The sequence below is a fragment of the Haliaeetus leucocephalus genome, unplaced genomic scaffold, assembly GCF_000737465.1.
Source record: "Haliaeetus leucocephalus isolate CR32 unplaced genomic scaffold, Haliaeetus_leucocephalus-4.0 Scaffold238, whole genome shotgun sequence".
Classification (NCBI taxonomy): Eukaryota; Metazoa; Chordata; class Aves; order Accipitriformes; family Accipitridae; genus Haliaeetus; species Haliaeetus leucocephalus.
Window position 1 is genome coordinate 154,869 of NW_010972674.1, and position 9,648 is coordinate 164,516.

At 56.4% G+C, this 9,648-nt stretch overlaps 2 protein-coding genes across 4 annotated transcripts in view; one reads left to right on the forward strand and one right to left on the reverse strand.

Annotated features, from left to right (window-relative positions):
• The window catches only part of ARL16 (ADP-ribosylation factor-like 16), a 1,344-nt gene extending 1,232 nt beyond the window's left edge, over positions 1 to 112 (reverse strand). The window contains exon 1 of the mRNA XM_010568129.1: positions 24 to 112. Within this exon, the coding sequence (XP_010566431.1) occupies positions 24 to 112 (89 nt within the window). The remainder of the gene's footprint in view (positions 1 to 23) is intronic.
• Positions 1 to 9,617, forward strand: part of HGS (hepatocyte growth factor-regulated tyrosine kinase substrate) — a 28,184-nt gene extending 18,567 nt beyond the window's left edge. The window contains exons 2-21 of one of the 3 annotated variants that reach the window (XM_010568091.1): positions 218 to 302; positions 706 to 781; positions 1,283 to 1,375; positions 3,375 to 3,498; positions 4,490 to 4,542; positions 5,088 to 5,156; positions 5,363 to 5,487; positions 5,726 to 5,804; positions 5,892 to 5,990; positions 6,371 to 6,466; positions 6,820 to 6,858; positions 6,943 to 7,086; positions 7,237 to 7,450; positions 7,624 to 7,796; positions 7,954 to 8,094; positions 8,173 to 8,350; positions 8,430 to 8,563; positions 8,857 to 8,973; positions 9,169 to 9,264; positions 9,354 to 9,617. In XM_010568091.1, coding sequence (XP_010566393.1) covers positions 280 to 302; positions 706 to 781; positions 1,283 to 1,375; positions 3,375 to 3,498; positions 4,490 to 4,542; positions 5,088 to 5,156; positions 5,363 to 5,487; positions 5,726 to 5,804; positions 5,892 to 5,990; positions 6,371 to 6,466; positions 6,820 to 6,858; positions 6,943 to 7,086; positions 7,237 to 7,450; positions 7,624 to 7,796; positions 7,954 to 8,094; positions 8,173 to 8,350; positions 8,430 to 8,563; positions 8,857 to 8,973; positions 9,169 to 9,264; positions 9,354 to 9,461 — 2,181 coding nt within the window. In that variant the 5' untranslated portion in view covers positions 218 to 279 and the 3' untranslated portion in view covers positions 9,462 to 9,617. Of the gene's footprint in view, positions 1 to 217; positions 303 to 705; positions 782 to 1,282; positions 1,376 to 3,374; positions 3,499 to 4,489; positions 4,543 to 5,087; positions 5,157 to 5,362; positions 5,488 to 5,725; positions 5,805 to 5,891; positions 5,991 to 6,370; positions 6,467 to 6,819; positions 6,859 to 6,942; positions 7,087 to 7,236; positions 7,451 to 7,623; positions 7,797 to 7,953; positions 8,095 to 8,172; positions 8,351 to 8,429; positions 8,564 to 8,856; positions 8,974 to 9,168; positions 9,265 to 9,353 lie in introns of those variants that run through there. The other 2 variants (XM_010568092.1, XM_010568093.1) reach the window with 2 other exon arrangements.
• The last annotated feature ends 31 nt before the right edge of the window (positions 9,618 to 9,648 follow it).

Here is a 9,648-nt window from a genome sequence, read left to right on the forward strand (position 1 = left end):
CGGAGCGGCGGGTCCGAGGTTACTGAGCGCCCCGGGGCGCCTGAAGGGGAAGATCTGGCGCGTTCCGGGGAAAATCGGGATTTTTCTCCAGCAGCGCTCGGGTCCGGGGCATCGCCGGCGCCCGGGGGAGCTTTCCCGCAAACACACCAGCGGTTGTGGAGCGGAACCGGGATAAGCAGAAGTGCTTAAAGCAGCCTGACGGGTTTATTCCTTGCAGATAAGGCTACGAGCCAGCTTCTGCTGGAGACGGACTGGGAATCCATCCTGCAGATCTGTGACATGATCCGTCAGGGAGATACCCAGTAAGTGCTCTTTGGCTTTTGGATGCACTACAGGCGCAGCTCTTCTTGTCTTCGCAAGACGAAGCGTGAGGGTCTTGGACCTGTCAGCCTGTAGTAGTATGCGTCTTGTTATCCCCTTCCAGAAAAGCATTGGAAAGGCAGTACAGTACACCCCAATGTGTTGAGGTGCTTCCCTGACCTCGGGAGTTGCGGGTTATCTCTGGCCTGAAATACTCGGAGATACTCAAGCTTGAGCGCGCTTATTCCTTCTCTTCCTAGTTTGCCTCAAGGGAATTGCATAGACCATGAGCGAACTGTACCCTTTTGTTGGGGTGGGGGGGGGTTAGTGGGTTATCAGCAGCAGGCGGAATCTCCGCTCAGATTCCTGATTACCTGAGGATGTGTGCTCTCTTTCTTTACCCAGAGCAAAATACGCCGTCAACGCTATCAAGAAGAAAGTCAATGACAAGAATCCCCACGTGGCACTCTACGCACTGGAGGTAATGTCAGCACAAACCGCAAGCACTGCAGGGGCCTGGTTCACAGGCCAGGGAACTTCCCGTCTTTTATAAGCTTGCCTTCTGGGCTACACAGTCTGCACAGCGTTCCCTGCCCTGCTCAGGGAGCATCGGAGTTGCGGCTTGGAGTTTGCCTCCTCCTGGCTCTTTCATGATGGATCAGCAGGCCATAGTTTTCATTCTTTAATTCTGTCTCGGAGTTAGGAACAGACAAAGCTGGAACTTGAGACACTGTCCCTGGGGGTCTGTCTCTGCGTAGCAGAGGTACAAAGGCCACCGCACAGTGGAAGCATAGCTTACTCTCTAGGGTGGTGGTGTGGATTTCTCTGGCTTGGCTGATGCTGCCCTAATGCGACTCATTGCTGAAGTAGTGCCCCCATCTTGGTGTGCTGGCTGCAGTAACCTGTAACATGTGCTGGGACTCATTGCAGGCCACAGAGAAGGAAGAAAGCAGCGGGCTAATAGTGTTCTTTACCCTTGCAGGTCATGGAGTCAGTGGTGAAAAACTGTGGCCAAACAGTCCATGACGAGGTGGCCAATAAACAGACTATGGAGGAACTGAAGGAAATACTCAAGGTAAGTAGATCTTATTTTACCATCGTTTTTGAGTGAGGTTGGAAAAGAAGCAGCTGCAGGAGAAAATATGCATGTCCTCTCTTTCGTTCCCTTTGTGTAAGGAACAGAAGGGAAGCTGTTTGGAAATGCGTTTCAGAAAAGAGCAAACTGTATTGTGTGGTGTGAAGGGATGAGTGTAGGGTGCTAAGGAGTGCCTGCTAGGGAGAGAACATGTCCTGAGAGCAAAGGTAATGTTTGGCTATGTTGTGAAGTGGGGTAGGCATATGCTGTGAAGGCCTAGACCATTTCATGGTAAATGCTCCTGGCTGCAACACTTTGCTTGGTTTGAGTCGGCAAAGGAAAACAGAGGTGATGGTCTGGCAGTTGCACCAAGGACCTGAGCAGCAGTGAGGTGAATTCCCTCCCATAGTACAGTATGAGACACGCAGGAAGGTGAGCAGCAAGGTAAAAACTGGCAGAAGCTTCCTCTTTATCGTGGCCGTTTCATTGGCCTGTGGAATTGTTTGAGGAGCTTTGCAGGATGTAGACCTGGCTGTTTTCACTGACAAGCTGTTGTCACAAGCTGTCGCTTGCCAGTTTGTTGTGATGCCTGCAGGAGCTCCATGTGTCCTGGACTGGGGACTTCCACAAGTGAAATGGAAATAGGAACTTTATCTCCAGCTCCCAGCCCCGGAACGGCAATGCCCAGACAAGAGCTTGTGGGAACACTGCTGTTCCCTCCTTGCAGCCTCCATCTTCTGCCAGAAATAGACGACCAGGTGACCCAGATATTTGGTGAATGAGCTGTGCGAGTCCCATCATCTTGCACACTGTAGCAGGGTGTCTCTCTCCTGTCACCTTCCTGCTAGGGCTGACTCGGTCTCTGTGCAGGATGTTCTGCTGAGATTGGAACACTGCCACGATGTGACGGACAGGTGTAGTAGTGCAGCCACTCTGAGCACTGAGGAGACCAGATAAGATCAGGTCAAGAGATTTTGTCGTTCTCTCCAGTCCTTGTCTGCCTCAGTAGTTTCATAACTGCCATGGACCCATTCTCCTCCTCCACTTGGAACTTTGCCGCTTGTGAATGTCCAGTGCTGGTGAAACAGTCTTTGTTCTGATGAGGTTCAGGGCTGTGACATTTGTGGAATGCAGGATTTTGCCAAATCTTCTAGAAGTTTGGAGCTCCAGCAATTGTCAGTAAGTGATAATGTGTGGGCCGAGCTCTCGGCTGAAATAGGAGCTTGACAATGCTCCTCTGGTTCCCCGGGGATTTCTGGAGCAGCTGGTCATGTGAATGCACGATGACTTGGTCAGCTGATGACAGAGCTGTTCTCGGAGGCTGGCTGGGATAGGAACAGGCTTGCCAAGTTTCCTCTGGCTCCTTGAACTGTGATACAACCACCCGTGCCTCCAAAGGGCAGGCTTCCCAGCTGTCCTTTCTGCGTCACATCCCGAGGTAGTTTTACGTATTCCTGGGCAGGAGTCTCGGGGCTGGAGGTGCTGACAGCCTGGTACCGATACCCTCCATTTCTGAGCTTGTGGTGCCCTGTCAGTTCTTGGGTGAGGCCAACTGTGCTGTTCTGCCCAGCTGGGTAGCTGTAGGTTCCTCAGTTTTCTGAGTGCGGGATGAGCAACTCTTGTGAGGAGGTGAACAGAGACGTTGGGCAGGCCAGTGCTTGTGCCTGCCCCGGGGAGCGGCTGAGCAAGTCTCTGTGGGCGTTTGCTCAAAGCATTGTAACCGCACCCCTTTTCAAGTTGGTCTGTGCTGCTGTGAAGGACATTTTCTTGTTTGTGCTGGAGGGGGGAAGTGGGGAAGCTGAAGGAGTATGTAGTACTTGCCGCGAGTTGTCGTTATTGCAGCTTTCTGATGGCTCTTACCTTGCACAAGTACTCTAAAGTCTCTCTTTCCCTGAATGGTATTTCTGGCTCCTCTTCTGAGGGATTCACACAGTCCTTTGGGTCTCAGGGTCTTTTTCTTAGATTTTTTTTTTTCCCCCTCCCCTCCCTTTCTGTGCAGAGGCAAGTGGAGACAAGTGTCCGCAGTAAGATCCTGTACCTTATCCAGGCCTGGGCTCACGCCTTCCGCAATGAGCCCAAGTACAAGGTGGTGCAGGACACCTATCAGATAATGAAGGTCGAAGGTGAGGACTCTGTGGGCAAAGGTGGGTGGACAATTGGCCAAGCAGCTCTGCTCTGGAGGAGCCTTGCAGGAGAAGGAATGAGTGTCAGGACCCTGCCTGGTGTTAGCAAATTCTGGACTTGCAGTACTGAGCTTTTTCTTGGCGCCCAATACCTGATGAACCTCTTGGAGTGATTGAATCCTGCTGCAAAGAGAGGACAGCCCCGTTGTCCCAGGATCGGGGGCTGCCTTGCTCTGGGCCTCCAGCCCAGCTAGCAGCTAAAGGTTGGCAGTGAGACCTGAAAAGCAGGAGCTGCAAATGTTCTTCAGAAACTGGCAGCAAATCAGTGTGTCCTCTGGGAAGAGATTTACGTGGGGCGGTTCCTTCCTGTCAGGCTTTCATTAGTACTCCAGGATGGGTCCACGCTGCTGCTTTCTGACAGTGTCAGTATGGCACTTTCTCTCTTGTCCCGGGGATAGCAGTGTTCCCGGCGAGGGAAGGGATGTGCTGCTGTCTCTGCCTCTATTTCTGTGCACCAGCACCTCCACAGGCAGTGGCAAAGCCTGGAGGTCCTGGTCCCCCGCCGAGCAGGTGTTGCCACACTCTTGCCATTCAAGGGGTGAGACTCAAAGACCTGCCTGCATGTGCAGCGGGCTTTTTTCCCCCCATGCTGAGTTCAAGGTCTTGAGAAATAAGCCTTATCCAAAGGGCCCTGATGTCCCTTACAGGTATGTAAGGGAAACCAATAGGGGATTGTCCTGTGCATTCGAGATAGTGGCTGAGAGCCCTGTACTTCGCAGACAGCAGCAAGTGCTGCATGAGCATTGCCCTCTGGCCTCCTGCAGGAGGAAGATTGCTGTTAGTTGTGTCAGAGTAAGATAATGGTCAGGGCAGGTGTGCTGAGCTGGGTCTGACGTGTGTGGCTGGGATCTACGGCACAAGGCTGTAGGCACCACAGCCTCCCTGTGCCGGAGGAGCCCTTTCACAACAGGACATTCGCTTCTCCCAACAGGTCATGTGTTCCCGGAGTTCAAAGAGAGCGATGCCATGTTTGCTGCAGAAAGGGTGAGCTTTGCTGGTGGGGAGGGAGTTGGCACTGCAGGACAGACCTTGCTCTCCTGTCCCCTTCCTACTAAACCTTCAGTTCTTGCGTTCCTCCATTTCTTGCAGGTTAGAGACCTTGCTGGGTACACAAGTGCTCCCAGCTGTCATGCGGGCAGTTCTGGGGTGGTGTACAGCAATTTAGCCTAAAACTACCAGACGGAGGGGAGAATTGAGCAGGTCAGGGAGTTAGTCTCATCTTACCCTACTCAGTGGCCTTCCAGCAGCCTGGCAGTCTGAACATGGCAGCAGGGCATTGCTAAAGCAATTGCTGTGCAGACACATTCCTAGAAAATCTCTTGCTGACTGGGAAAGTATCACAGTCTCTAGGAATATGCAAGGAGATAACTTGTGGGGATTAAAAATTCCTGTTGAGCTGCAAATGCTTCCAGTCTCCCCCGTTCATGAGAGCACCTTGGTTAGCCGTAGGAGCTCCTGAAAGGTTCAGTGGAGACACTTTCCTCGAGGCCTTCCTCCCCTCCTTACACAAGCTTCCTTAACCCTGACAGGCTCCAGACTGGGTCGATGCTGAGGAGTGTCACAGATGTCGAGTGCAGTTTGGTGTTGTGACACGGAAGGTGGGTGCCACTCCTGTCCCTCTGGGTTCCCTGGTCCTGCACAGCCCCCTGGGACTTGCAGGACTCCCTGAGCCTGTGTGGAAGTGTGTCGGGGCTGGGCCGCATTCCCTGGCCACCGGCAGGGAAGTGCCCAGAGTGTCTGAGTGATGTTGTCTAATGGCGAAGGAGTATCTTGCTACTGCACTGATGTCTCCCACCTTTTGCAGCATCATTGCAGGGCCTGTGGGCAGATCTTCTGTGGCAAATGCTCCTCCAAGTATTCCACCATCCCCAAGTTTGGGATCGAGAAGGAAGTGAGAGTCTGCGAGCCCTGTTATGAGCATCTCAACAAGTCAGTACCCTTTGTGGTGTGTTTCTTTGCCTGCAACAGCTGGGACTGTGAGGGGAGAAGCTTGGCGTGGAGCCACCTTTCTGCAGACCAGAGCGAGGGTTTCCCGAGCTGTGCAGGCTGGGCTGGGTTCTCTTCCTTCCAGGGAACGGGGTTTACAGCTGTAGTGTTGTGCAGAGCTGGAGCTCCAGTGCAGAAGAAGGAGCGCTCAGTCTGCACTGTCACCTCTTTCTGACTACAGGAAAGCTGAGGGTAAAGCTGCTGCCACCTCTGAACTGCCTCCCGAGTACCTGACCAGCCCCCTCTCTCAGCAGTCCCAGGTGAGTGGCTGCCCTGTAGGTGATCTAGTGATCCTGACATGCTTGTTGATCCCTTTGTTGACCACCTCCTCATATTTCTTCTTGCAGCTGCCTCCGAAGCGTGATGAGACAGCTCTGCAAGAGGAGGAAGAGCTCCAGCTAGCTATTGCCTTGTCTCAGTCAGAGGCTGAGGAGAAGGAGAGAATGGTTTGTGTCCTGCTTGGCGTGTGGGAGTGGTTGTTGCCATACAGCCCAGATGTGCTGGGCATCTCCTAGCTGCGCGGTAACAGATCTGTAGGTGCGTCCTGGTGTGAGTGAGTCACGGGGCCTGTGGAATGAGAAGGTGAAAGCAGAGCCAGGCACGTGCTGTGTCACAGTCCCAAATCTTGGAACCAGGCTGTGCCCAAGCTGCAAGCCCTGGGGCACACTGGCCTGAGGGAATTGCTCAAAGCATGAGGCTGGGTCTGCTGGCTGTGCCTGGCCATCTCTAGGAGCCTTGTCCATGCAGTGTGCCCAGTTTGTTGCTGACTGGGTGATTTGGAGGAGTCTGGACAGTCCCTGAGTCGACTGGTTTTTCTCTTTTCCAGAGGCAGAAAACAACCTACGCCATGTACCCGAAGGCTGAGCCCACACCCGTCACATCATCAGCTCCCCCGGTCAGCACGCTCTATTCCCCACCCGTGGTACGTTCACGGGAGCCCCTGAATGTGAAGTGGCTGGACGCAGACCTCTTTCCTAGCCCGAGTCTGCCCTGTTTGGGTCAGATTTAGTCCCTGTTCTGGGAGAAAATATTTGCCCTGTTCAGTCCCTTGCTCTTTCACAGCACTACTGTGTTTTCAGCCAGCATTTAAGTGCCTCTGCTGCTTCCTGTAGCTGCAGCATGTGTCTGGCTGAAGGACACAGCTGTCCCTTTTCAGTCTCCTGCTGGTGCTCAGCTCTGGTGGTTGTGCATGGCCAGGTCCGAGGAGGATGTCTGTGTGGGAGCTGTGGGTCTGTGGTTTCTCTGAACTGGATTTCCCTGTCTGTCTCTTTCCAGAATTCCTCTGCTCCCTTGGCTGAGGACATTGACCCGGAGGTAAGGATCCAGGCCTTACTAGTCCACGGCACAGGCTCACTCCTGGCAGGACTGTGATGCTCATCTTCCTTCTCTTTCTGGCAGCTGGCTCGGTACCTGAACCGCAACTACTGGGAGAAGAAACAAGAGGAGGTTCGCAAGAGCCCCACCCCATCAGCACCTCTGTCCCTCACGGAGCCAGCTGCTCAGCCTGGGGAAGCCCACCCTGCCCCACTCGGTGTTGTTGAGGTAAGAGGGGGCCTGGACCTGTGTTTGGCAGCTTCTGAGGGGTGAGAAGCGCCCAACTCCTTCGTTCAGCCCAGTCACGCAGCTCTGCAGGCTGGCTGCTGGCTCTTGACACAGCAGAGTTGAGGCTGACTGGCTGCCCTGTCCTTCCAGCAGCAGTACCAGAACGGAGAGTCTGAGGAGAACCATGAGCAATTCCTGAAAGCACTGCAGAATGCGGTCACCACGTTTGTCAACCGCATGAAGAGCAACCACATGCGGGGCCGCAGCATCACCAATGACTCTGCCGTGTTGTCCCTCTTCCAGTCCATCAACAACATGCACCCCCAGCTGCTGGAGCTGCTCAACCAGCTGGACGAGCGCAGGCGTACGTGGGAGCTGCCTGGCCGTGGGCAGGCATCCTGGCGAGGAGCGGGTGGCTGCCGGGGTTTCCCCCAGCACTGGGGTTCAGCATTCCCATGACACAGCCTCTCTGGAGAGAAGCCAGCGCGGTGTGCTCTGCCCCAAGAGGGTCCCTGAGGCTGTCCCTTCCCTCCCCAGTGTACTACGAAGGCCTGCAGGACAAACTGGCCCAGATCCGGGATGCGCGTGGGGCTCTGAACGCGCTGCGGGAGGAGCATCGGGAGAAGCTGCGCCGTGCAGCAGAGGAGGCAGAGCGCCAGCGCCAGATCCAGCTGGCCCAGAAGCTGGAGATCATGAGGCAGAAGAAGCAGGTAAGGCAGGGAGGTGTTTCCAGGGTATTCGGGACCGCGTCAGCCAGCAGGCCTGCCTGCACCTTGGGCCAGCCCAGAGCTGGCAGGGACGGCTGCCCTGGCAGGAGGGGATGCTGCGGTGTCCTGGCTTCTAGCTGTCACATCCCTGTTGCCATAGGAGTACCTGGAGATGCAGCGTCAGTTGGCCATCCAGCGACTGCAGGAGCAGGAGAAGGAGAGGCAGATGCGCCTGGAACAGCAGAAGCAGACCATCCAGATGAGAGCCCAGATGCCAGCTTTCTCGCTGCCTTATGCCCAAGTACGGCTGCTGGGCCAGAGACCCTCCTGCCAGGTCCCAGGGGACGTGGCCTAAAGGTTGTTTATCTTCCCTGAACAGCTCCAGGCCATGCCCGCAGCCAGTGGGGTGATCTACCAGCCTTCTGGGCCCACCAGCTTCCCTGGCACCTTCAGCCCGGCCGGCTCTGTGGAGGGCTCTCCCATGCACAGCGTATACATGAACCAGGCAACACAAGGGGGCACGGGGCCGTACACTGCAATGCCTGTTACAGGGACAGGTACATCAGCCAGCTGATCCCAGGCGGATGGAGGCTGAGCTCAAGGTGGTTGCTTCAGTCTCTGCCCTCTCCACCCCAGATCCCAGCATGGTGAACGCCTATATGTACCAGCCGACGGCAGGCAGCGGGCAGGCGGCTCAGCAGGGGCAGGCGGTGCCCACCACCACCCCGGCGTACTCATCCTACCAGCCAACTCCAACACAGGGCTACCAGGCAAGTGAGGGAAGAGCAGCTCGCAGTCGGCTGGGGCATTCTGCGGGGCTGGTGCAACTTGCCCCAGCTCAGTGATGGGATCTCCGAGCAGGAAGGAGAAAGGGCTGGTTGGTCCCAGATCTCCGGATCTGCTGCTGCTTTTGCTGTGGGAGTGGGTTGGGGCTCCCCATGGTGCAGAGGGAAGAAGACACCCTGGTTCTAATGGAGCAGGGAGAGCCCTGCCACTCCTGGGGCCTTGGTTTGAGATGAACCATCGCTGCCTGCGCCACCTCTCACCAGCCTCTCCTCCGCAGAGCGCAGCCTCGCAGTCGCAGAGCATCCCGGCCATCTCTCAGGCCCCCCAGTCGGGCACCATGGGCTACATGGGCAGCCAGTCAGTCTCCATGGGGTACCAGCCCTACGGCATGCAGGTGAGCACTCCCTGCCGCACAGGCACCTTCTTGGGCGCTGGTGGGGGGACAAGGTGTGGGTGGTCTCCAGCCTGTGCAGCCTTCCATGGTGGCACAGAAGGGGGAGGCCTGGAGGAGGCTGTGGGCCTTCACCTCTGCCCTGTGGCCATTGTGCATCCCCCAGCCCCTCTGACGACCACCCCCTTGCTCCCGCAGGGCCTCATGTCTGCCCTGCCGGGCCAGGAAGCAGCACTGAGCAGCCTGCCAGCCCAGCAGTCCTACCTGCCCGGGCAGCAGCCCCTCTACCAACAGGTGAGTGCTGCTGGCCTGGCCCGGGACAGGGCGGGGCTTGCCACCCTAGAGGGGTGCGTTCGCTAATGAAGCCGCCTCATCTGTTCCAGATGGCACCTGCTGGAGGGCCCCCCCAGCAGCAACAGCCCCAGCCCGCGCCTGCCCCTGTGCAGCAGCCCCAGGGCAGCGGAGAGGCCCAGCTCATCTCCTTTGACTGATCTCTGCCGTGGGGGGGGGGGCGGGGGGGGGCCCCTGGAAACCTCCTCTTCATCTGGAATCACTTCTGCACTTCACCTACTCCTCCTGCCCCCTCAGCCCCCTTCCACCCATCCCACCTCCCCAATCTGCCCCCGGCCTGGGGGATGTGGGACCACAGGCTCCCGCCGACGGCTGTGCGGCCCCAGG